The following is a 26,072-nucleotide window of genomic DNA, read 5'->3' on the forward strand; positions in this document are numbered from 1 at the left end:
TCCTATCTTAAAGAATATCATTTAATTCATTTCAGATTTATAACATTGTCCATACAAAGTTAGCGTTACTTTAAAAAATTAGGACCATGATATAAATTGGTAAAAAAAAAGTCCTGATTGACCTTGGGCAACCCCTGGGCACAGGTCCACAGGGTGGCCCTGCCCCTTTCTTGGCATAAGTGAGGCAGAGGGTGGTGAACTGGTTGGCATCAGTCCAGCCCCAGGAGGCTGAACACTAACTCGAGGGGAAGGGCTGGCTGGGAGGGCCTGGGGGCCCTGGGGTGGGTTGGTGGGTTCAGCTTCTGTTGGGTAACAGCCCAGGCTCTCAGCTTCCCAGTCCAGCTGTGTCTCTTTGCTCCTTCTCTGTCCCAGACCATGGCCAAAGCCTCTCCCACGAGGTCTGGTCCAGGAGCGTAATGGGGAGGCTCACCAGGCCAGTGATGGAAGCCGGGCGTGGACTCACAGGGCAGAGAGGGGAGGGACAACAGGCAGGGGGCCGTGGCCAGGCAGGGCTGGGAGCCCGGCGGGAACCCCAGCCTCGTCCCCGGGAGGAGCTAGCTCACAGTAATGGGGAGGGGTGGGGACCGTACCAGCAGAGCCGGAGGTAGGGGCTGAGCAGCATCCCAGGACCGGGAGGGGTCCTGACGGCCGGGCAGTGGAGGTCTGTCAGGGCCTGGGCCCCGAGCTGCAGCGATGCACAGGCTCCGAGTGTCCCCCAGCCCAGGCCTGAGGAAGGGGGGCCTGGGCCCCCCAAGAAGCCCACCTTTAGGAGCGTCTCCCCTCGGACTTGGCCTCTCCTGGGGGAGGGCTCCTGGGAGCAGGGCCGGTCCCATGGGGTCTCTGGGGTGTGGGCAGGGTGCTGTGCAGGCAGACAGCTCGGTCCAGACACAGTCCCCGCATCCTCCGAGCTGGGTGGGAGCAGCCGTGCCGGCCCCACCGGGCAGGTGGTCAGTGTAGCACCTGGTCCAGCTCGTACTTCTCGCAGAAGCGGCTGGTGAAGGGGAAGCAGGTGAGGTACTCGACCCAGGGCCAGTGGATGGGGTAGACGTACAGCCAGATGACCAGCGAGGCGAAGAGGCCGGCGAAGACCACCAGCGACACCAGGATGAGGGCGCGCTTGCGGTACTTGTCGCTTGTGCCGAAGGTGATGTAGGGCAGGAAGGCGAAGGCCAGCAGCAGCCCGCTGAGGAAGCCGAAGATGTGGGCGATGTTGTCGATCCAGGGCAGGAGGCCGCAGATGAAGAGGAACAGCACGATGGCCGACAGGTTCAGGAAGGCCTTCCAGGGCCGCTCCAGCAGCTGCCAGCTCTGAAAGAGCTCCACGAAGAGGCAGGCCAGGAGGCCGAACTGTGACCCTGCAGGGCCCACCTGGGGCAGGTGGGCGGGGCGCGGACACGGTCACTTCCAGGCGCCGGGCGGGAGCCCGCGGGGAGCCCTGGGCACAGCCAGGCTGGAGCCCTGGGACCCGGGTCATCCTGTCCCTGAGCCCCTCCCAGGGTGGGGACCCCGAAGCTGAGGGCTGAGGTGCAGCCAGCGCCGCCGGAACCCAGCCGGAATTGTTCCGCCCACCCTCTCCGCAGACACGGAGCACCTGCTACGTGCACAGTGGGCACAGCAAGCGGGACAGACAGCCTGCTCCGGGCAGCGCACGTGGCGGGGACAGACACTGAACCAGCCCGGAGCGCGAGGTGGAGCTGACCCACAAACCCTGCTTTCTTAGCAAGAACGGCCACACGAGGACGACTTCATACGGCCCAGCCTGTAGCTAAAGGGCGTGCTGGCCGGCGGTGGTCGTGGTCACTGAGAAATGAAGTGGGGGTTGGGGTAGGGGGGTCCAGGAAGGTCTTTCTGGAGGTGACCCTACACGTGACCTGGGGGCATCGCTGCTCCCTTGTGCCCAGGGACAGACTAAGGAACTGGCCAGGAAGCCCCCAGCTTATCTGTCCATCGACTGTTGAGCCTGACACGGCAGGGGGCTGTGAGTCCCTCGGGGTAGTGGTGGGGGTGGGGTGGGGAGGGGAAGGAAGTGGCAGGGCTAGCCCCACCCCACCCAGTCCCCAGAGTGCCCTGAGTCCCCACCTCTGCCCGGTACGGAAGGAAGAGGGCGCTGGCGAGGTTGCCGGTGATGCCGCTGAGAATGAAGATAATGGAGATGCGGTGCCAGCCAGCCAGCTTCTCCAGGTCACGCAGGATGGTCATTTGGAAGATCACAGACACGAGGCAGTGGACCACGCTGGGCAGGGACACACGGGCAACGGCTTCCACCTGTGGCCACCAGCCAGGCACTTGGGGGGCACCGGGGCCCGGCAGGTTGTGCCCTGGCTCAGGGGCCCTTCCTCCGTGGGGGCCTGGGGGGTGGGCAGTGAGGGGCCTCTTACCCAGCATGGAGGAACAGAGACAGCCAGAGCCTATAGAACTGATCAGGGACCTCGGGGTTGAGGAAGGGCAGCAGTCCACACACCTTGTCCAAGCAGTGCACCTGGGTCGAGCACACGGCAGTCAGTCCCCGCGACCCAGCCGGGTGGGAGGCCCTGATGTGCGGGGTTGGGACCAGACACCCGCCGTGGGAGGGCGCGAAGGCTGCTCACCGTGCCCAGGGCCCCGCCTCACCTGGGAGCAGAGTGTGGCCTTCTCGTGGAAATAGCCGTGCATGAACTCACAGTATTCGCGCGTGGTGATCTCACAGCTGGGGACGGGGAGGCAAGGGCGGACGTCAGGGGACTGAGTCCCGATCCCTCACCCGGTGTCCAGCGCCTGGCCGCAGCACGCATCGCTGGCAGGATGGGTGCCCCTCTTCAGGGACCCTCACAGCATGGACGGAGGGGGCAGGGGGGACAGCGGCAGAGGAGGAGCACAGGGGCTCGGGCCCGCGGCCCAGGCCGGCTCACCTGCCCTTGGTGCCGATGCAGCAGGGACGGCCCCGGATCTGGCAGTCCATGTGCGGGAAGCCCGAGCGGTTACTCTTGGCCTGCTCCGTGCAGATCTGCCGGGAGGAGCACGGAGCGGAGATGGGGCTGTGCGGCCGCCAGGTGCCTCCCTGCCCTTCCTGGACCGCTCTCCTCTCCGCACACTCACCGGCCACTTGGTGATGTCGTCGGGCCAGATGTGGGCACCACTAGAGGCCGGCTCCTCGCAGGTTCTGGAGGTAGAAGTTGGAGGGGGCAAAATGTGGGGCCTTGGCACCCCCAGCTTGCCACGCCCCCTGGCCCGCACCCAGCCGGCCACACCCACCAGCAGCACCCCCACGGGTGGCACCAATGACATGACACTCAGCCTCATCTCAGAGAGCTCAGCCGTGGGTACCTGGGGTCCTGGTTGCACACGGCCCCAGAAGTCCGCTTCTGGCCCAGATCAGACTTGTCCATGGGGGGCCCCGTATCATCCTGCCACTTGACGAAAGTGGCCAGAGTCTCCTGGAGGATGGGGAAGGGCTGGTCATGGCAGGCTGGACAAGGTCATGCCCATCAGAGTGGGCAGGGGCCCCTCTAGGGCAGAGGCTCATTCCCTGCTATCCAGGTCTCTGGCTCATCTCCCAGACCCCCACCCCTTGCTGACACTCCCAGGACTTAGCTTTCACTTCTCTGGGGCTGGGGAGGTTGATACTCTCCCTGTGCCAGGCTGCCTACATTGGGTGTGAGGCCAGGGAGTGTGGTGTGAGGCCAGGGAAGGGCTGTGAAGCCAGGGAAGGGGGCTGTGAGGCCAGGGAGTGGGGTGTGAGGCCAGGCAGTGGGGTGTGAGGCCAGGGAAGGGGGCTGTGAGGCCAGGGAGTGGGGTGTGAAGCCAGGGAAGGGCTGTGAAGCCAGGGAAGGGGGCTGTGAGGCCAGGGAGGGGGGGAGGGGGGGTGGGGGGGTGGGACGGGTCGCGAGCCCAAGGAGGCGGGTGTGTAGCCAGGGAGCAGGGTGCAAGTCCAGGGAGGGGTGCGCGAGCCCAGCGAGGGCTTGTGAAGCCAGGGAGGGGAGCGCGAGCCCGGGGAGGGGGGTTTTGAGCCCAGGGAGCGGGCGCGAGGCCAAGCAGGGGCGTGTAAAGCCAAGGAGTGGGGTGTGAAGCCAGGGAGATGGGCGTGAGCCCGGGGAGGGGCGTGTGAAACCAGGGAGGGGGATGTGAAGCCAGGGAGGGGCGCGAGCCCAGGGAGGTGGGGTTTGAGCCCGGGGAGAGGGGCGGAGCCCGGGGAGGGCAGACAAGGATGGGTGCAGTGTGCTGACACCGCCCCTGCCGGGCCCTCCCCCAGGCTGGGCCAGTGGAGCCAGCGCAGACAAGCGGGGCCGGGCGGGGCTGCAGGGCCCAGGCCCCCACCGAGCAGTCCTTCCTCTGTGTCTGGATGCAGCCTGAACGGTCGTTTTGGACACAGCAGCCCGAGTCCCGCTCCAGGTCTCGCTCCCGCAGCACGAGCTGCTCGATCTGTTGGTCCTTCCGGATGCAAGGCGAGAACTTGGCTCCCAGGTGGATCAAGTCGATCTGGGGAGGGGGCCGCCGGGGAGAGGGTGGTGAGCTCAGGCCCAGACCTGGCCGGGAGCGTTCCTCCCGAGGGTGCTCCTGCTGAGGGGGGCTTCCAGGTTAGACACAACCCCCCTCTCTGCCCAGCTGGGGGTGACAAGGGCAGGGGGCTCCCTGTTGAGATGCCTCTGCGCCTGGGCGCCTCACCGAGCTGGGTCCGATCCAGAAGTTCTCCTGCTGGATGTACTTCACGCTCTCATACACACCTTTGTTCCTGAGCACCTGGCGCAGGGGTGGAAGGAGGCGGGGTCAGGGCTTTCTCGGTCCCAGGGAAGGGCTTCCAGGAAGGGGCTAAGAGCCAAAGCAGAGGACAGCCCAGAGCCCCCTCCTGCCTGGGCCAGGTCTGTGCCCCGGAGGGACCAGATGGCCCAAGACAAGGATGCCTCTTGTGGGGGAGGCTAGGATTCCCAGGATGGAGACCCCCTTCCCGAGCCCCACGCACCAGCTGGGTGGTGATGTGCTGGGCAAAGCCCACAGGCGCGATGCCATACGTGCCGATCACCAGCAACGTGATGATGATGTGGACAAAGGTCAGCCAGTAGGTGAAGTAGGGCCTGCGGGCAGGGCCTTGGGTCAGCAGAGCTGGACTCACGCCCCGACCCTCAGGCCTGTGACACCCAGCTGCTGACAGCTTTTACCTGCTCCCAACCCTCCACTGCTCTGCTCAGACTTGTCCTTCACCACCGCAATTCTTAACATGCACCTCTATGCCTTTCTCTCCCAACTGAAACCCTCCCCGTGGCTTCTCGCTGCTCTGGGAATCAAATCTAATGCTGCCCACTCCCACTGGTGGCCAGGCCTTGCTGTGCCTGCCCACCTTCCTGGCCTCCTTCCTCTCCTCTTGCAGTTCTGGGAACGCACCCCGTGCCCTGCAGCCCCGGGGCCTTTGCACATGATGCTTCCTTTGCCTGAGATGCTCTGCCCTTCTCTTTTCACCCAGCTAACCGCTGCTTTTCCTGACCACATGCCTCCCCAGCCTCTGTTCACTCCCTCTCTGTCCTCCTTCTCGGGGACACACTCCACACCTGCTATCACTTAATTTTTTGTGATCTGGGGTTCAAAGTCTAGCAGGTTGCTGCTAACTGTACACAGAATGGCCTGTTCCCAGTCCTCTGGCTTCCCCAAGATCTTGTACACAGTCCCTCTCCACAGGCTCCTCACTCGGGGTCACCGCTTCTAACCACACCTCTGATCCACCACACTTGCCCTGCTCTGCTGTCCCAGGGCCCGTGTGGCACTCAGTGAATGCTTGTTATCTGGGACCCAGGGAGAAAGCGGGCCCAGAAGCAAGGAGAGGCAGCAACACCAGACGACTCTTCCCGGGTGACGTGTGCATTCGCAGGGTGACCCCGGGGACTGTCCCTGCTCCCCCGACACACAAGAGGTGCTCATCAAAGGCTCGCTGAACAAGGAGGGATGCTCCGGGAGAGGGCCCAGGGGGATCTGGAAGCCCCCCGGTCCCTCCTGGATGGCTCCCAGCCCCTCTGCCTGGGCCTTCTCCTGGGAGCAGCCCTCCGGGACAGTGAGCACCCCCAGGTCTCGGAACGGGCGGGCCGGCCGGCGGCTCACCGGTGGCTGTCGAAGCTCTCCAGCTGCCGCTGCACCGTGCTGCTGATGCTGCGGCGGTAAGTGCGGTTCAGCCAGTTGCCCACCACGCCCAGGCCGTAGTGCCGCTTCTTCCGGTCGAAGGCAAAGTGCTTCACCTTGGAGGCGATGCGCTTGCCGCGTTTGGTGGGGGGCACCGGGGCTCGGCTGGACTCCTTCCTGGTGAGGACGGTGGTCTCAGCCGGGTACCCTCACCCCCTCCTTCCCACGAGGAGGGGACCAGGAGGGACCTGCAATCTGGGGAACCCCTCCACCCTGCCCCCCACACCCGGGAGGACTGCCCGGAACTCACAGGGGGATCTGGTCGGGGGAGACTGGGGAGGCTGAGTGTGGGATCCCCCGGAAGTAGCTGGCGGAGAGTGGGGGCGACTCAAACACGTCATCGGGCATGGAGCTCATTTCTTCCTGGGGTAGGGGTGGAGTCAGGGACACAGAAAGAGACAGTGTGAGGAGTCACTGTCCCCCAGCCTGCCCCCCCAACAGCTCAATTCAAGGGCAGGACAACGTTGGACAGGCCCCCAGGGAGAGAGGGAGGGGAGGCACGTGTCTGCGGGCCCTGATGGTGACTCTCCCGGCTGGCACCTGCCCCACCCCAGGCCCTCGCTCTGCCAATGAAAAATGGGGGGCCCGGGAGCTCCGAGAGGCGGCACCCCCATCCCACGGACAGGCCTCTGGACATCTGAGGGGCTCCCGGCACAGCGCGAAGGGAGGTCGGGTCTCTTCCCACAGCTCTTGCCCACCCCAGCCCCCTGACCCCGAGGGCCCACACACCCCGTGCTTGCCTTACTAAAAAACGAGGAGTCGAACGTCTCCGCCCCATCGACCACGTCCTCCTCCAGGGAGCTGGGGTAGGCAAAGCTGCACTTGACCACCCGGCTCCGCTGTCCCGTGGCCTCTAGCACTGAGCGCCCCTGTGTGGGGCAGAGGCACGGGCGTCAGGCCCAGGGGAGGTGGTCCTGCCCCGACACCAAAGGGGTGTCAAGGCCATCCTCCCAGGGAGGTGGGACCCCGCGCAGAGCAGGAGTGTCTGCGGAGGCCGGGACTGGGCTCCAGCTCCTCTCCCGGCCTGCACACAGTACTCTCTCTGCAGTTGGCTGCCAACTTCTCCTGGCAACCTCCCGCCTTTGGGCTTGGGTACCTGGCACCCCACCACTCACCCTGCACCCTTACTCCCGAGGTTCAGGCTTCCTGGCACAGCACACAGGGCCCCTGCTGACCTTTCTGATTCCACCTCCCATGATTCCTCTTGTGACCACCCTTCACTAAATCTACCTGCTACTGCCTCTTACCCCCAGGCCTTTGCATAGGCTGTTCCCTCTGCTGAGAATGCTGTTCCCTTCCTGGTGAAACTTTCTTTATACCTCCCAAGTGCCCTCTCTGACATCAGCCCCTCTCCTGGGCAAGACGGGGCAGCCCTTCCTCTGGGCGGGCCCTAGCACCTGTCACACCGCATGATGACATCCTCCCCTCACCCGAGCTGAGTGCTCCTCTAGGGCAGGGACACTGGCTCAATTCTCTTTGCGGTGCCCCTGTGCCCAGCATGTAACAGGGGCTCCACAAACATGCGTCAGGGAGCGGTGACTGCACATTTCACTTCCTATTTCTCCTGTGTATGTGTCGGTGCAGAAACCAGCTGCCCGCACTAGGGAGAAGCGGGGCTAGAAGGATGTGGGTGCGTCTGCCTGCTGGGCTGTAGCCCCCTTCTCCGCCCAGGGATCCCGGAGCAGCCACTGCCCTGGCACAGACGCAGGTGCCTGGAATGGGGGAGAGAGGGAGCAGGCTGGGCAGAGGTATCCTTACCTTAAGCAACGCTGCAGCAGCTTGAAAGCTCATGTGGGCCACAGAGATCCTCTTGCGGCGGGGCAGGTGGGAATAGCCGGAGCGGACGCTGGTGAAGGAGGTGAGGGAAAGGACCCCGGGGGTCAGCGGTGGGTGCGGGGCGTGGGGCCGGTCCACCTCATCCGGGTGGCGGAATGCCCGTCCTCGGGCCAGGGGGTCCACGATCTGGATGGGAGGGAGGCAGTGAGCAGAGGCCGCCGGGCGCTGGGCCGAGTCCCCTGATGGCCCCGTCCCTGGCTGGAGCCCACCTTGGGCATCTTGCAGGGCTTTGGAGACTCGGTGTCCTGGAAGGAGGGCACCTCTTGGCTGGGGAGCTCCAGGTCCCGCTGGCACGAGGCCTTCAGCCGGCCGTAGCGCACGCTGCAGTGGTGAAGGCTCCGGCGTTGCCAGTGCTGCCGCTTCAGCTCCCAGTCTCCACTGACCCCGAACCACTGGGCCGCGCCCCTGCGGGGGCGGACAGGGCTCAGGGCGCATGTCACCATGGCGGCGGGAGCAAGACAGGCCACGTGTGTGGGGAGCTGACAGGGTGCGTGTGTGTGCAGTGGGAGGGGACAGGACATGTGTGGGTGCAGTGGGGGGTGGGGGGCAGACTGACCCCCCGACTCAGTGTCCAGGGACTGGATGGGCAGAGGCAGGGGAATAAAGTCCAGGGCCTGAGGGCTGAGCCTGGGGCCGGGGGGAGAGAGGGGGACCCTCCTCTGCAGTGCAGGGTCCACCCCCAGCTCCTTGACCCCCTGCAGCCTCCTTGCCGGGTCTACCTGCCAGGCACAGAGCCACCCGGGCCTCAGTTTCCCCAGCCTGGAACATGGGCTGCTTGTCCACGCTTCCCAGAAAGGGGCTTGGGGACCCGGAGTGTCAGAGTCTGTCGGGTGGGGAAGGGGGGTCTGCTGTGTGGGGGAGCATGTAGGCAGGGGTGGAACGTGTGCTCACTTGCGGATGCTCTGGGACAGCGAGGCCTGGCGGCGGAAGCCAGGACGCTTCTCTGGGCTGCCCTCCTGCCATCGCCCTCGTGGCTCCTGGAGGCTGACGCTCTTCAGGAGGGCCGGGTTCCTGGGCCTCTGCCCTCCGGATTCCTGGAGGTGGGAGAGGGAGACGGGCTGTGACTCCGTAGAGCTCTGAGCCTCCCCGGCTGCCTCTGCTCTGGCTTCCGATGTGAAAACTCAGACAGGACAAACCTCGACCCCAGCTGACCCCGAGCCACTTTCTCATTCTGAGGGTCAGATGGGCCCTTTTCTAGTGTGTCTTGGAGCCTGGCACTCATTTCCCCAGGGCTCCCTCTCTAGGTCCTGGCCATGACTAAGCTGCAGATTGGCCCAGCTTTGCATGTTTGAAAGCGCCCTTGGCTGCGTGGGTGGCACGAGACCACCACCCCGGGGCCCCGGACTGCACGGGAGCCCACGCTGTGAGCAGCGGATTCTCAATGGACTCTTTATGGAGTGCTGGTTGGGATGCTAGCAACAGATTCATCCCCGTTCTCCTGCATGAGCAAAGCACTTCATCCCCGTTCTCCTGCATGAGCAAAGCGCTTCATCCCTGTTCTCCTGCATGAGCAAAGCGCTGAGAGTCAGGGTGCCCCTTCCCCTGAGTCACAGTCTACCGCCCGCAGAACAGCCGGGGCCAGAGGGCTTCCCTGGTGGTCCAGTGGCTAAGACTCCGTGCTCCCAATGGAGGGGACCCAAGTTCAATCCCTGGCCAGGAAACTAGATCCTGCAACTAAGACCTGGCATAGCCAAATAAAAATAAATAAAAGAAGGGACTAGGGCCGGAAACAGCCGATTCCCAGGTGGGACTGACAGGAGTTTCCTATTTTCCCTGGCCAGCCACGAGACTGAGTTCCTGAGTTCAGAAGTCACTCCCAGTGACATTGGAGGCCAGGAAGCAGTGCGTGAAGCCTGCGGCAGGGGCTCCAACAGGCTCCGGAAGGGCCCCCTTCCAGGAAGTGAAACTGCCCTAGAGGTGCCAGGGGCACAGAGGGGGCCCCTCTTACCTGGGGCAGCAAGCTGGCCTGCTCGCTGGGGGCCGAGGTCTCGGGCGGAGGGATGGTGATGGACAGGTTGGGCGGCTTCCGGCTCTGTAGGCGGCTGCTGGACACCGAGGGGACCCTCTCGCCGTTCTTGTCATCGGACGCCATGGTGGGTAAGGGGGCAGGGCAACTGGAAGGGCAACGGAGGGGGCACAGGTGTATCGTCGAGAGGCAGCAGGACGCGGGGGGGCACGGGGACAGTGCAGGGTGTCAGGGCGTGCCACGGTGGGCAGCCCAGATTGAGAACAACCCATGGACAGTTGGTTCAAAACTGACTCCGGATACTAAAACCCGCAGCAGCACACTGATCGGACTGGGTGGGGTATGGTGAGAAGGTCTATTTTCATCCCTTCATTTGCATTCTAGGCCAGCAGGAGCCTGGGAGGTCCCCAACTTGTCACCTCGTTCTGTTTCTGGTCTCTCTGCTTCAGGCGAGGACCACACCCAGAAAGGAATGTGAGGACCAGGGATGCAGAAAGGATGTGATCTTGGCCTGCCCATCAGTCTGGCTAGAGCAGGCCAGGGGCCCGGAAGGCAGATTCCTTGGACAAAGGGCCCTGCCTTCGTCCCTGGGGCAGGGCTTGGGGAGGATAGGGAGAAGGCTCCAGGCGGCTCACAAACAAGGGACCCACAGCTGTGCAGGGAGCGGGTGGTTCTCAGAGAAGGAATCCCTGGGCTGCGAGCGAGGAAGGGAAGGTCCAACCTAACTCCTGGGAGCATGAGAAAGCCACCGTGCTAGCCCCTGTCCCCCTGGACTGCCAAGTTCCTCTTTCAAAGGTAAGTGAAACTGCCATCTGTCACTTTTTTCTTTTCACAAAGGAAGAATATTACATCTTAGTGATAAAAATGATACACGAGCATTGCAAAAGAAAAGGACTCAGACGACTAAAGGAGAAAGTTAACTGCTGGCCCGCCCGTCACCCCGTGTTCCAGGAAAGAGCTTGGTGAGCACATGCTTCTCTGCACCTGAAAAAGGACACAATACTTAACATTTCCTTGTTGTTGTTTAATTGCTAAGTTGTGTCCAACTCTGAGACCCCATGGACTGTAGCCCACCAGGCTCCTCTGTCCATGGGATTTTTCCAGTCAAGAATATTGGCGTGGATTTGCCATTTCCTTCTTCAGGGGATCTTCCCGACCCAGGGATCAAAGCTGCGTCTCCTGCGCTGGCAGGCAGATTCTTTATCCCTGAGATGCCAGGGAAGGCCACTTAACACTTTTATCATTTCTCTACAGCATGGACATCCTCCTCTGTCAATGCAGACAGACAGATCTACCTGATCTGTCTTGAAGACTGGGAAGGTTTCTAAGAATGGAATGTACCAAGATTTACTTAACTCCAGACTGATGGTTGCTTAGAGTTGTGTCCAGTGTGAAGGACACCCTTGCCTACATCACATGTGTTGTGCTATGCTACATCGCTTCAGTCGTGTCCGATTCTTTGCGGCCCCATGGACTGTAGCCCACCAGGCTCCTCTGTCCATGGGGATTCTCCAGGCAAGAATACTAGAGTGGGCTGTCATGCCCTCCTCCAGGGGATCTTCCTGACTCAAGGATTGAACCCCTGTCTCCTTATGAATCTGCGTTGGCAGGTTCTTTACCACTAGCGCCACCTCCAAGTTTTATAACAGACAAACAGTGGAAGGGGAACGACTGGACTGAAGAATAAGTGTGTCTTGAGTTTCAGTGGAACTTTCCAAATGGCCCAGCCAGGAGGAAGTAGCAATTTACCCACATCTGGGGCTTTTTCATCCTCACAGGTGCCACTGACTCCCACACCCGCTTTGACCCAACAGAACGAGCACCCTCTGACTTGACTAGTCTCTCCATTTCACCTCTCACTCTGCTCTGTGACCTCTGTCTTGCTAAAATCCTTTGCTGTTTCCTCTCCCTGCATCCCAGGGCTGCTGGGGCAGGTCTGATTTCTCTTCCCTCACATCCATCTTCTGATCGGGGTGGGGCCACATGAGGCCAAGGTGCCGGATGTCAGGGCAACACAGTGGCCACCTTTGTTTGGAGCCTGCCTGCTTCCCCAACCCTCACCTCTCACCTGAAGGGTCCCAGCAGCCCCCTGACTCCTCCTGATCTGCTGCCCCCTCGAGCCCCCACCCCAGGACCATTTCCACCCAGTGGCAGAGTTTGCCTTTTAAAACACAAATCATACCATGCTCAACACTAGGCCGGGATCTCCAGTTCTCACTTAAAACCATGTCCAAACTTCTCACTGGGGCTGCTGGTGAGTCTCCTCGTCCCTTCATCTCCTCCTTGGTCCCACCCTCACCCCAATCAGGCCACCTGGGGTCCCTCACTGCCCTACACCTGCCAAGCTCTATTAGGAGGTGCTGGGGGGTCATGGTCAAAAGTACAGACAGGAGCTGGGTGGCCTGGGGCTTGACCTGCATCTGATCACGGGTCACCTAGGTCCTCACCTTATGGGGGGGAATAACCCCCTCCCCTAAAGAGACATCTGGGCATCACATGACTGCACGCATGACAGGCACTTAGGCGGCACGTCCATGGACACTCGTGCAGGAATGTTCATAGCTCCACGTTCACCGGAACTCAAAGGTGGAAACAAGCCAAATGCTCATCAAAATACAAGTGGAAAGGGGGAGAGATAAAGTAGGAGCTTGGGATTAACATATACACACTACTATATCTAGGGCTCCCAGTGGCATAGAGATAAAGAATGAGCCTGCCAATGCAGGAGACGCATGTGACGAGGGTTCGATCCCTGGGTTGGGACAATCCCCTGGAGAACGGAATGGCAACCCACTCCAGCATTGCTGCCTGAGAAATCCCATGGACAGAGGAGCCTCCACAGTCCACGGGGTCACAAAGGGTGGGATATGACTCAGCACACACCCCTTCCTTCCTTCCTCCTCACCACTACATACAAAATAGACAATCAACAAGGACCTACTATATAGATCAGGGAGCTCTGCTCAGTATTCTGCGGTGGGTCTTCCCTGGTGTCACAGTGGATAAGAATCCATCTGCCAATGCAGGGGACACGGGTTTGAACCCTGGTCCTGGAAGATCCCACATATCGCGGAGCAACTAAGCCTGCGCATCCTAACTTCTGAACTTGCACTCTGGAGCCTCTGAGTCACAACCTGGAGCCAGTGTGCCTGAGCCTGTGCTCCACAACGAGAGGAGCCACCGCAAAGAGACGCCCACACACCACAATGGGGAAGAGCCACTTCTCTCCACAACTAGAGGAAGCCCGTGAACAGCCAGGAAAACCCAGTGCAATTAAAAAAAAAATTCTGCAGTTTGGGAAAAGAGTCTGAAAAAGGATAGATATATGTGCACGTATAACTGAATCACTCTGCCATACACCTGTGACTACACCCCAATGCAAAATAAAAGTTACAAAAAGGTACTATAATCTATGGGGAAAACAAACATGCAAATGAGTAAACAAAATGTGCTAAATCCACACAAGGGGCTATTACTCAGCCATGAAGAGGAATGACTCACTGAGACAGGCTAAACACAGGTGAACCTGGAGCACGTTATGCTAAATGAAAGGCAGACACAAATAGACCGCGTACGCCAGGGGTCCCACTGCAGGTCCCGAAGAGGCAAATCTACAGAGACAGAAGCATGAGTCACGGCTCAGGGCTGGGGGTGACAGATGAAGGACGGGGTTTCCCTCTGAGATGATGAAAATGTCCTAAAGTAGATGAGTTTTACATGAATTGTATAGATTAAACATGAACTATATCTCAATAAAGACGGTTAAAAAAAAAAGTTACAAGTACGTGCTCCATAAATGTTGGGCCTCTGGTTGGGACCCTGCTGGCTCTCCCCAGATCAGATGAGCACTTGTGCACAGAAGGTGGCTCCTTCTCATCACTCTGGTCCCAGCTTGAGCGCCACCTCCTCCAAGGAGCCCTCCCGGACTGCCTGAGGCAGCACCCCTCCCACCCCATGTGTCTCTCCATCGCTTCACCCTGCTCATCTCCCTCTTTCTGCCTTATTCACAGCTGCATCTCTACTGTCAGCAGAGTGCTGGCCCACGGGTACCATCAGTACATATTTGTTGCAAGTCAGATAAGCAAGCAAAGTAGCTGGTACCCGGGGTCCACGCCACTCGGCTACCCAGTTACCTACCTTCAGGCTGTGGGCTGAGCTTGCAGTTCCCTGAGTCTTGTTGCTGAGGACTTTAGAGCATGTTCTAGTCCTTTCCTCACTCTGCAGAGATGCTCTGGGGTCAAGTTTCAGCTCTGTGGAGAGGTGGCTGGATGCAGAGACAGATGGAAAGACAGACAGATGACTCCGGGTCAGGCAGGGCTGCTTCCTTGGTGCTCACAGCCTATAACGAAGGGGAGGCAGGCTCAAGGGGGTATGTCAGGACCAATGTATCTTTCCATCTTCTTGACCTCAGTCTCCTCATCTATAAAATGGGGATAATTCCACCAGCTTCAAAGGTAGGAGATTAAGAAATAACCCCTCTTCTTCTCCCCTTGTGGTGATGAGCTAGGTTCTTTAGAGAGCCCGGAGGCCAGGGGCCTCTGGGCATGTACCTAACAAAACCACATAAAGACCCGGGCTCTGGGCTGGGAACCATAATCAATACGCTCCCTACTTTCTTGTTTCTAGAGAACTTCATTAGAAACACTAAACTTTTAAAAATGCAGACATTATTGGCTATCTTCTGATCAAGATTTCTTTTCAATTAGACAAAGGCAGATATTCAAGGCAGTGTTTAAAGGATTCAGGCGTGTTTTGCTGTCGTTTCAGCTTTTTAACAATTAGTTTAGGTGAAATCTATGCCTGCAATGCAGGAGACCCGGGTTCAGTCCCTAGGTTGGGAAGATCTCATGGAGAAGGGAATGACTACCCATTCCAGTATTTTTATCTGGAGGATTCCATGGACAGAGGAGCCTGGTGGGCTACAGTCTGTGGGGTCACAGAGAGATACAACGAACACACACACACACACCATAAAAGGATTAAAAAGTGAACAACTCGTGGGACTTCCCTGGTGGTCCAGGGGTTAAGACTCTGTGCTTCTGCTGCAGGGGGTGAGAGTTTGATCCCTACTTGGGGAACTAAGATCCCACATGCTGTGTGCTGCGGCCAAAAGAAAGAAAAAAAAGTGAACAACTTGAGGGCATGCCTTTGTTTCTGAGAAGTCCTGCACAGGGGACATGCTGGTGTAGCAGAGTAGGGGCCCCTTGATGGAGCCCCTGAGGGCCGCTGGGGGCAGGACGGGGTCAGGGCCCCAGGTGGGCCACGCCTTGACTGACCCTTTATGTACATTATCCTACTCTGCCCTCAAAACTTGCTTTGAGGTAGATATTATCAACTACCTTTTTGTGGATAAGAATGGAGGCTCAAAAGGGGTTGAGTAACTTGCCCAAGCTCACACAGCCAGGATGGGGAGCAGCTGGGACTTAGGCTGCTCTGGCTACAGGGCCTGAAGCCTCTTTGGGAACAGGCGCCCCTTCTCCCTAAATCAGGAATACACTTGCCGCCAGAGAGCCTCCTATCAGGGAGACAGAGCAGAGTCCAGCCTGGAGAGAAACTTGGTCGAACATCTCAGCATTTTGCAAACTGTGCTTCTCAGCGGTCTGGGGTCACCAGAAGTATCCAAGGGGCCGCCATGGGGTAAACTGGAGGTGGGGGGAGGGCCCGGGACCCCCCTGATTCCACAGGGCAGCAGTCCTCTGGCTTTGGGCAGGGCCTCTCACCTCCAGTCCTACAACTGCAGATGAGAGCTCTGGGTAGAGAGGGGGTGCCAGAGAGCTATCTGAGGCCCAGCTGGGGGCCCGGAATGCTTCCTGCTTAAGGCTTGGCCAAGACTTGGGCATCCTTCCTTCTTTCCCACATGTGGGGAGTTCTGACCTGCACCCCAGGGCAGATGGGCTGTCGGCAGGCCCCTCAGACGCCACTTAGCACCACTCAGGGGACCGCTCCATGACAACAGCCTCACCTGGGGCCCCAGCACGGAAACTTTTCCCGCTGGGCCGCCCCTGCGACCAGGGCGCAGTGAGAGGGCACCAGGCGGGCACCGCCCCGGGAAACTGGCACCAAGGACGAGTGGAGGCAGCGGGGGAAGGCTGGGGGCGAGTCTGGGGCTGCCACGCCTGAGCTCAGTAAGGTCACCAAACAGTTGGATCCCTGGGTGACTCGGAGCTCCTGATGAGAAGAAGGGCAGACTCAATCCAAGGCTGGGGGAGGGGGGACTGGACCCACCCCGGGGAAATCTTAGCAGTCCCGAAGAGAAGTGGCCAGTCCCAGAGAGCAGAGGCAGGGCAGGAGTGCCTTTTCATGTGGAGCCATTTAACCATCCTCATAGCGTGGTGCCCAGAGCCTTGGCCTGTAAGCAGCGTGACCTCCACAGCCTCAGTTTCCTTCTCTGTTATGCAAGGGGGTTGGACAAAATGATGACCCGCCATGACATCCTCGAGCCCACATATTGGGCATAAAAACACCACTTTGCCCCTGTCACTCTTCCCCAGTAGAGTGGGTATGCCCCCAGCTGATGCAGACACAGGGGGTGGGGGCACCAGAAGCCCAGCCCCTGCCTCTGGACTCAGGGAGGGAGGAGCTGGGGGTGGCAGGTGCCTGGGGTAGATTCAGGGGTTGTGGACAGACTCTGGGTGCCTGCCATAACCCAGTCTAGGGTGGGGAGGAGCCCAGATGGCAGAAAAAGTGCTGGAGCGCTGGGAGCGCCTGCCCCGCCCAACGCTTATCTCCCGCGCCCCAAAAGTGCTTGCTCATTGCAGAGGAAATTGTGACATCCTGGGACTAGGCTTCCTCCTGACCCAGTCACATCCGCTGCTCTCTGAGATCCCCCTGCCAGGCCTGCGGCAGCATCCAGCCCATGGGTCAGGGGTGGGGAGGTTTGAGGGCAGGACCCACCTGGCTGGACCACTGCCATGCGCCCATAAAAATTCTGACCTTGTTGGGGGCCTGTCCCAGAAAAAGGCCTTCAGTCCCAGGGTACCCAGGAGACCCCAAAGGGGCCTGGGGAGAGGAAGGGGTTCCATCCTGGAGTGGGGGGTACATAGCCAGAGCAAGTGCAGTACAAAGTTCAAGTCACCCCAAGGTACACCCAGGGTCTAAAACCCCACCGCCTCCACGCCCAGAGGCATAGCCTAGGATCAGACGCACATGGCAGAAACGCAGACTCAGACACTGCACGCTGGTTTCGCCAGGGAATCCGGTTTCCCCACAGGGCGGGGCCGGGCACCGCCAGCTGAGCCCTGTCCTGGCAGCCACAGCCAGGGCAAGCCAGGCCTCCCCGCAGTGGGTCCCCCGCTGGAGCCCTACCAGGGCAAGGTGCCCCATCCCCAGGCTGCATGGGCCCACCATCCCCGCCCCACCTGCCCCCAGGTGTGGTTCCATCCCTGGGAATCTGACTCTGGTGTCCTGTTTCTCTCTCCACCTGCCCACCCCCCCGACACACCAGCAGGTTTCTGAAGCCACCCCAGGTCTTGCTCACGCTGGATGGATTTTCCACACCCCCTGGGGCTCTGAGGACCTCCTGAGCCAGAAGCAGGCAGGGCAACTTGACACAGGACTCAGCCTGCGTGTGGCCAGACGTGGGGACACAGGAGAGGAAGCGGGTCCCTGGGAGGAGGGATGAGCAGCCCCTCCTGAGAGGGGCTTTCTGAACCATAAGGTCAGGAAGGTTAGGGGATCCCCCAAAGCGAGGGCCTCAGGCCCCCCGAACAGAGGAAGAAGAAACCACCATCTGGCCCAGAGGCTCCCCCCAGCTGGCGGCAGGCGGACAGTCTGGAGGGAAGGGAGGTGGCCAGGCGGCTGGGTCCTGCCTGTCCCCCCACTGAATCACAGGATGTCGGGGTGAGGGAGGAGGGCAAGGAAGTGGCCTCTCCCCCCCACTTGCTTCCCTGTCACAGAAACCGAAACCTGCTTTTTTCCTCCCCACAGCTGTTCTGGGAACCGGGTCAGTTTTAGAAAGCAGCAAGGAGGAAGCAGGCCCTTGGGCAGTGTGCAATCGCCCAGCGAAAGCCCTGGTTCTGCTGAGCTGGGGTGGGGGCCAGGGGGAAGTGGGGGGCTGCTCTGGCTGCCGCAAGGCCTGGCAAGGGCAGCTTATGTAAAAGGTGCCACCTGGCCGGGCTCCCAACCTGCGGCCCCACGCTGGCCCGAGCAGCCAGTGACTCACCCTGAATGTCTCCCTGCCCTGGCAAGAGTGAGTGTGGATAGGAGAGCCTGGCAGGGAAGAGCCAAGAAGGCCAGCTGAGGGTCGGACAGGATCAGGAAGACCAAAAATGGACAGATGAAAAGGGAGGGAGGCAAGTCTCCCAGGTGGAGGCCGCAAATTCCACCATCAGAGTTAGAGGAAGGAGAGTGGGGAGGGGATGCCCAGCTGTCTCCAGAGGCCAGCGGGAGCCCTCCCCGGGACCCCCTGCCTCCTGGCAAGCACCCACTTCCCCAGGGGAGCCAGCCGGCAGACTTATTTCACAGGCCGCCCGGCCTTCAGCCCAGCTCCCCCCAACGGAGAGGAAAAATGAAACCACTGTGGGTTGGCGCCCCAACCACAGGGAGAGGCCCCACTCACAGAGGGCCCTGGCCCAGGGAGGCCCGGATTGATCCTGCTTTCTGCTCAGCCTCGAGAAGATAAAGAACCTGAGCACAGGGTCAAGGACCTGGTAACCTTCCCCATCCGAAACCAGGCTCGGGCTCCCCGGCTGGGGTGGCTTGGGACTCACGGCCGACCACAGACCCGGGACGTGGGCGCCGGGCTCCAGGCCGCTGCCAAGAGTGTGCAGGGGCGAGGAGGACAGGTTGCCGTGTTCCCAGCCCCCACCCCGTACTACCCAGAGGTTTGCTCAGGACCACACACCAGTGAGGGGGCGAGGCTGGCTGGCAGAGATGTGGATGCCCCATCCCTGTGGGGATCCCAATTCCAAAACCCAGCTAGAACTGCCCAAGCCACACAGCCCCCCATCCTAAGGTGTGGGCCGCTGCTGGTAACATACGGGGACAGGCATTATTGGGAGGGAAATGCCACCAGATGGCCCCAACCAACCACGATGCTGTGCCCTGTCCACCACGGTGCCCTCCCCGAGGCCCCACTGGAATCCCTGGCCTCCAGGAGCTGCTGATGGAAGCAGACCAGGGACACAGCTGGGCAGAGACCTTCCAGAACTCAGAAAAGTAGCAGCCTCTAGCAGCTGGGGGCCAAAGGCTGCTCAAGGACAACAGCGGGAAGGGATGGAGTGGCTGGGTCCTGAGATGCTCTGCCCGGCAGCCTGGCCTCCTCTGGGAAGGTGGTCTATTCCCTCCTGGTTCTACTGCTCCTGGAGCATAGCCAGAAGGCTCTGGTCCATCCAGGCTGGATACCAGGGCACAGGAGGGAGCCTGGGGGGGTGGGAGTACATGCACCGCTGGGCACCACACTGACCCAGACCTTTCAGGAACCAGGCTTTGCTCCAGACACTCCTGAGGAGTTTGCCTCTCTCGGGATCTTCAGGTACTGGGAGCTGGGTTTCCACTGGTCCTCGGAACCGGTAGGACCTAGCACATGCTCAGTGGTGGCAGGGGATGAGTGCCACACGGGTCGGGGAGGAGGAGAGGCCCACATCCCTCCCGCCAGGGGCTCCAGACCCCGAGGCGTTTGCAGACACGACCAACCCCGGCACACAGAGCAGGCCTCTGTGTTGTGCTCGCGAGGGCGGAGGCCACCCAGTTTCCATCCACGCCTTGTGGCCTGGCTCCAGACAATGAGAACGCTGTCCCACTCGGGGAGACGGGGTCAGAGGCCCGGCCCTGAGCGCTGTGTGATATTAAGCAAGCCACTTGGCGTCTCTGAGCTTTGGTGTGTTATGGGGTCGCCCTGGGAGGCTGGGGAGCCGAGGGACAAAGCCTGATAGTCCACAGAGAGGTTAAACACTTCGCCCGCTGTCACTCAGCCACTGTCGGGCCCTGGGCTGCCCGGGGTTGCTCACCTCAACACGCTCAGGACAGGGCGCCGGGTGCCCCTCACTCCTGGAGGCTGGGGTCGGCCGTTAGCACAGAGTGAAGATGCCAGGCAAACACTTTTCAGCTTGTAAACAGTCATTAAGGAGCTAATAAACCAGACTTCCCAGAATCCTGCCCTGGGGTTGCTCCGTCCCTGGAAGAAGCTGGCCCCAGTCCCGATGTCTGCTGCGAGGGCTCTGGGACACGTAGACGTGGGCCAGCCAGGCCCCTCAGACCAGAGGGGCTCTCCACACGCATTACCAGCTCTATCTCTCCACCTTGCTTTGGAGCCACTGAGGTCCTCTTATCGAGAAATGGGAGGTGAGGGGGCTCACTCTCTAGCTTGGCCACCTATCCACTGGAAGAATGAGCAAGTTATGACTTCTCAGCCTCAGTGTTCTCTGCTGTGAAATGGGGTGATGCAGCAGAGATGACATGAGATCGTGAATGCCCAGCGCCTGGGAAAATTGGTGGAGGGTAATGTGTAGCTTCTTTTATTCCTGGCTGGCCTCCACCACCACGGCTGACTTGGTTTCTACATCTGAGCCAAGTACCCCAGAGGCAGCAGATCTCTGACAGGTGGGAAAACTGAGGCTCGGAGAGGTAAAGGCAACTGTCCGAGGTCACACGGTTAGGTCGTGGGGCTGTGGCCTCCTGCCATCTGGGAACTGGTGAGGCGAAGTGGCAGAAGAGCAGGCAGGGGGTGGTGACTCAGGAGCTGGGGCAAGTTTGGGGTGCACAGGCCTTTGACTCATGAGCCCCTCCCCTCCCCCCACCAAGTAGAAATGACATCATCTAACGCTTGGTGGCACTTCCCAGCTTATCTAGGGCTTTCACAAACATTCTCTCATCCTTGTCCTTATCTCACAATTGTCATTGGCTGATAAAGCCATCAGCTAATGAGCCAGGGCTCAGGCCAGACTGCAGTTCCAAGGCTGGCTTCTACCCAGTCCTGCGCAGGTCCCCCTTCTCTTCCAGGCCTTCTGGGGTCTGCACCAGGGGCAGGACCTTGGGAGAGCCACCAGGAGAGGGCACGACCACCCGAGGATCCTTGTGGCACAAGCTCTGGGTCCACACGTGGGAGGCAGAGAAAGCCAAGCTGGCCTGGCTCCCAGCTCCAGGCAGCCCGGCCAGCGGGGAGCAGGGCTGAGGGTCACAGCCTCCACAACCTCCCCCACCCCACCCAGCAACATGACGCACACGCTGGCGGGTGGGGGCCGGCAGTTCACAGCCTGGTCCTCCCTTCCCTCCCTCCAAAACCCATCTTCCATTCCCGGGGCCTCCATGATGCTGAGGTCCCCCACCCCGGACCCGGCCACTTCTAGAGGATGACACAGCCACGATGCCATTCCACAGCCTGTTCTCAGCTTGTCCCCCCAACAGGCCATGGTAAGACCTCTGGCCTCACCACGAGTCCATCCCAACGGCACACGGACATGTACCTGTTACTGTGATGTTTCTGTTACTCCCTCACCACGCTCCTCGTGCAGCCAGACACCTGCCCAAGCTTCACATGAACCACCACTGGAATCCTCCCAGGCAGACCACTGTGACCCCGCCGGGGAAACTGAGGCACAGACTATTTAAGTGACCCTCCGCCCCATCCTACTGACCACACTCTCATAGCCCAGGCACCTGCCAGAATCTGGGCCTTGCTTTTTGGCTGCCCCAGCTGGGAATCACCCCCTCCCACTGCCACCCCCACCCTCCCGGCCAGCATCCCTGATGGGCCCACCTTGTCTGCGCTGCCCACTTAGCGCCAGCCACTTTCCTAGATGGTCAGATGGCATCACCGACTCAATGGACATGAGTTTGAGCAAGCTCCGGGAGATGGTGAAGGACAGGGAAGCCTGGCGTGTTGCAGTCCACGGGGTCGCAAAGAGTCGGACACGACTGAGCGACTGAACAACAACTTTCCTGGAAGGTTCAGAATGTGCCTTCCCAAGGCTCTGAAACCACAAGCCTTGCATCTGGGTCCCTAGATAAACTTACTGAATGAGGGAACGTGGACACGGTGGCTATCTGTACTGCTCTGATGCGGAGAAGAAAATGCTTTCTTTATGCTGGTCCCAAGAGCAGCCCTTGCTTTGCAGCCTCCCCACCGTGGTCACCACTCCTCCCCCAGGCTGGCCCAGCTGGATGGGAAACCGGGAGCAGAGGCGTGAGCTCACCCTGGAAATCCCCAAGGGTGGCCAGGGCATCACTAAGGTCTGTTCCAAAGTGGGCGTCATGGAGACCCGAGAGGACCTGCAGTCTGGAGTGTACATCCCCTTTGATGCTGCACAAGGGGGCAGGCAGGTGGCGGGGCCACCCTAATCCTGCCACCCCTCATCCCAACCCACAGGGAAGTGCCAGATGGCTCATTCAAGTCACAGGCACAAACATACCATCCCTTGACTTCCTGCTCCCATCTGAGGCCTCACCTGGGGAAGAGTTTACACAGCAAGTCACACACCCTGCAGAGAAGTCTGGCCACTACCACTGACCCGGAGCTGGGCTTGGACCCCAGCGGCCCCCAGTGCATTTATGCGTGATTCATTCCTCCTCTTAGAGGACCAGGAGTCCCCACCTTGGGCAGTGAGCGTGTGCCTGTGTGTGTGTGTCCATGTGTGTCACACCAGGTACTCAGAAATGAGTAAGTGAGGTAGAAGTCACCTGGCACTCTGTTGCCAGCTGGTGGCACAGGGTTTTAGGGCTGGACCTGGGAAGGGGTGGCCCAGGTTCAACGTGAGGCCCTGCTGATTACTTCCCGAACAGCTTTGTGCAAGTCTGACTGCTGCTTTATGCTTCAGAGGCACACAGAAGATGGGAGGTCGCTATTACAGGTTGCTTTTTTTTGTTTTTGTTTTAGCTGAAAAGGTGAAAGCCTCACTCCAGCCTTTTAAAGTTAAAAGATTAAAGAGAAGCCCCCCAAAGCAAAAGTCAAACCAGAAACTGCCACTTGCCCTCTGACCCCACCAGGGTTCCCAGGTCAGGAGGCCAGGGACCACAAGTAAACGGGATGGAGGGTGGGCGTGGGAATGGAGATTGTCAAGAAGTGGGCAGGGAGGGCAGTGAGGGGACCTGGGCTCCTGGGCGTGGATGGCTGCTTCATCCCATCTGCCCTTTCTATGACAGCCCCCGCTGCAATTCCCTGCACAGCGGGGAGCCCAACGCAAATAATTAATTCAAAGTTGTCCCTACCGGGGAACCCCCTGGCCTGTGGCTCTGATGATCCCCATCGCTCACTGGGGCTCTGCTAACACCATGAGCAGGGGGCGCCTCGCTGTCTAGCATGAGGGCCCACCCTGGGTCTCTCATCTCACCCAGAGTTCCCACAGCCACCGTGGAACGTTTTACTGCTGGCAGGAAGCAGACTGTGAAGCGGCAAGGAATGTGTCCTGTTATTCCTCGGGTGTTATTTTCCTGGTATAAGTGACTGAGGAGTTAGGAGTAGGTTCAGAAGGGAAAATGACAGCCGGTCACATGGTGTCAGGCATCCAGGCCCACCCAGCAATCAAGGGTTGGGCGGTCTCTGAGCACAGAGCTCGCCCCCTTCCCACCCTCCACACTGTGCTGATGTCTGACCCCCAGGGCTGCCCTGGCTCACCCGGCGTGGGAGGTGCCCTGGGGGTGAAGCACTCCAGGACCCAGCTGTGAGAGAGCCCCTGTTTCCAGCCCCTCCCCCATGGCACTCAGAACTGCTTAATGCAGGGCCTGGGGTTTAAGTAGGGAAGAGGCTGGTGGCACCAAGGGCGGCCTGCTGTTAGGACAGGACTGCCCTCACGCCTTCTTACTGCTTATCTCATTTGGGTTTATTTCTCCTCTAACCTGGTGAAACTGAGGCAGGGAGGGGCAGTCAGTGAGAAGTAACCTGATGGACCGGGTACCATGCCAAGCTCAGCACAGCACTCCTGACACTTCCCGCTGGATAACTCTTAATGGTAGGGGGCTGTCCTGCACACCTCAGGATGTTTAGCATCATCCCCAACCTCTACACGCTAGATGCTGGGAGCCACAACACTCTCCCTCCCCACCCCACCCCCAGGTGTGACAACCAAAACGTCTCCAGACACTGCTGAATGTTCCCTGGCAGGCAAATCACTCCCCCAGGCCCGGTTGAGGGTCACTGCTCTGAAAGAAGCTTCACTTTCCACTCTGCTCTGCCTCACCTACAGTGAGTGACAGTAACACAAGACAGACGCTGGGCCCATCACATTTCAGCAAATACCACCCACACAGGCCTAAGGCTAGCCATTGGGAAAGAGCAGCCAGTCCACGTGGGGGGTCAGTCCGCAAGCCCTCCCCTCCTCAGACACTCCCTTCTCAGCTCCAACTCCAGGCCTTCTCCCTTGGCCTTTCACCCCGGGCTCCTAGGGACATACTCCTCTCTAACCCAACGCAGTACCCTGGGGGAACGGGGGGGGGGGGTCACCTTCCCAAGCCACTCTGTCCAGAAGTCAGGACTCCTGGGTCCAACTTCTGAGCTCCGGTCCGGCCTGGCTGCGGCACCTGTTTCCACCCCGGGGAGGCCGAACAAACTCCGCCCCGGCCGCTGCAGCTCACCCAGGAGAAAGTGGAGGGGCGGGGAAGGTCTGAATTCCGGGCGCTTCTGGGGCAAGGCGGGACTGCGCGGTCCTGCCCTGGGGCTTTCCCCCCGCTCTTCCTCCTGGGACTTTAAACTGCGGCCCAATCATCCTGTCCCCGCCTCTGGTGACTCGTGGCCCAGGGACCCGGGAGGTGTCTTATCCGAGCTGAGCCTAGGGGCCGGCAGACCCGGTCCAGGGGCCCCGTCCCAGTCCAGCCCCCGCCTCCGGTATCGGCCCACGTGGAGCCAGCGCCGGACCCTTCGTCGGTCACGCACCGCCGCCCCGGGCGCGACCCCGCGGCCCCTCTGGTGCCCGGCGCCCAGCTGCCGCGAACCGGCCCCTCCCGGTGCCCCGCGCTCACCTCCCGGCGGCCCCAAGTCCCCGGGACTCAGCTCCAAGCTGCGCCGGCCGGCCGCTGGGTAGTGGCTCCCGGGGGCGGGGCCCCAGCGCCCCGCCTCTTCCCTACCTGCGCGCGGTCGGCGGAGGCGGGGCCGGGGGCGGGGCCGGACGCCTGGGCGGGTCCGGGTCCTGGAGGCGGGCCCGAGCTCTGGGGGCGGGGCCTCTGTCGGTCCCCCTAGGCCAGCATCCTCTGTAGCTCCAGGGTCGTACTGTCCCCGCCCGGGCAAACCCTATTTTCCGCCGGAGCTACTCTCTTCCGGGCGCTGTCCACTCCTCCCCCGATAAAACGTATAATCTAGGTCTGAAGTGCCATCATCCCGTCAACTTCCAAGAAAAGCCTCTCCAATAACAGCCCCCTTCCAGAGCCTTCATCCCTGGATCAAATGAGCCTGTTCCCTCGGGCCTTTTAGCCCTCAGGCGTTCCTTCAAACTCATTTGGAGAGTCTCGCCTGCAAGTCCTGCTGCGGTTGCCGCCTCCGGGACGCCTCCTCTGATTTCCATCGCTGCTCTAGACTCTAGTCCACCGCGAACGCGCCCTCCCCCGCATCCTGCTGCAGCTAAGGCTCCCTGCCGGGCTGAGACCGGCTCTTACTCAACTTCCCCCGCCCACTCGCCCCCGGCACTGCGTCCAGGCCTGGCGCCGAGGACAGAAGGGGACCTGGGGTTTGCTACTGGGAGAAGCCCTCACTGAGTGCCTGTGTGGCGGCGGGGTCTCTGGTAAAGTTCCAGGAATCTCCTTTAGGGGAGACCCAGTTAAAAAAAACCACAAACCCGTGTGGCCTCTGGCCCAGTGACACGGAACCTTCCTAATGGGGCAGGACCTTGGTTCTCACGGGTGCCTGCGTCCGAGGAAAGCACTCAAGATCTGGAGACTGGACTGCGGGGTCAGCCTTCCGGCCGCAGAGCCTGTCTGAGCCTGTTCTCAACATAGTAGCCACCCTGTCCCACCTTCCGACCCGTGAAACCACTGGTGGCGGCATCTCTACCGCCACAGGAGCCTCAGATCCTTCAACCTCCCTGGGCCTGCGGCTGCCTTCTCTTTAAAATGGGGGTAAGGGACTCCCCGGTGGTCCAGTGGCTAAGACTCTGCTGTCAAGGCTGGGGGCCCAGGTTCAATCCCTGGTCAGGGAACTAGATCCCCACAAGCCACAGCTAAGACCTGGTGCAAGCAAATAATTGAATTAAATAAATAATTCATTAAA

General features: G+C 60.4%; 1 protein-coding gene across 3 annotated transcripts; it reads right to left on the reverse strand.

Annotated features, from left to right (window-relative positions):
- On the reverse strand, positions 1-24,937 carry RHBDF2 (rhomboid 5 homolog 2). Of its 3 annotated transcripts, XM_055575210.1 has the most exons (20): positions 24,833-24,935; positions 14,081-14,282; positions 13,445-13,554; positions 9,926-10,091; positions 8,869-9,011; positions 8,187-8,382; positions 7,900-8,103; positions 6,882-7,010; positions 6,392-6,504; positions 6,064-6,258; positions 4,937-5,048; positions 4,642-4,716; positions 4,294-4,455; positions 3,304-3,413; positions 3,076-3,139; positions 2,889-2,983; positions 2,611-2,686; positions 2,379-2,479; positions 2,080-2,233; positions 1-1,368 (listed from the first exon to the last, which is right to left on the reverse strand). In XM_055575210.1, exons 4-20 carry the CDS (start codon positions 10,067-10,069, stop codon positions 949-951), a joined length of 2,493 nt encoding a protein of 830 aa, XP_055431185.1. In that variant the 5' UTR covers positions 10,070-10,091; positions 13,445-13,554; positions 14,081-14,282; positions 24,833-24,935; the 3' UTR covers positions 1-948. The 3 variants fall into 3 exon arrangements, with proteins under 3 accessions (XP_055431185.1, XP_055431186.1, XP_055431184.1); XM_055575211.1 differs by lacking the exon at positions 13,445-13,554 and having other exon boundaries at positions 14,081-14,207; positions 24,833-24,937; XM_055575209.1 differs by lacking the exon at positions 13,445-13,554.
- Positions 24,938-26,072: the final 1,135 nt, after the last annotated feature.

Source organism: Bubalus kerabau, chromosome 4 (assembly GCF_029407905.1).
Source record: "Bubalus kerabau isolate K-KA32 ecotype Philippines breed swamp buffalo chromosome 4, PCC_UOA_SB_1v2, whole genome shotgun sequence".
Classification (NCBI taxonomy): Eukaryota; Metazoa; Chordata; class Mammalia; order Artiodactyla; family Bovidae; genus Bubalus; species Bubalus kerabau.

Bases quoted from the DNA above. Each gene is read 5' to 3' on its own strand.
- RHBDF2 (XM_055575211.1), bottom strand. From the start codon at position 10,069: ATGGCGTCCGATGACAAGAACGGCGAGAGGGTCCCCTCGGTGTCCAGC. The intron at 3,414-4,293 runs GTGGGGGCCTGG...CCCATCCTCCAG, and splicing joins CACAGAGGAAGGACTGCTCG to GAGACTCTGGCCACTTTCGT. The intron at 1,369-2,079 runs GTGGGGACTCAG...CACCTGCCCCAG, and splicing joins TCCTTCCGTACCGGGCAGAG to GTGGGCCCTGCAGGGTCACA.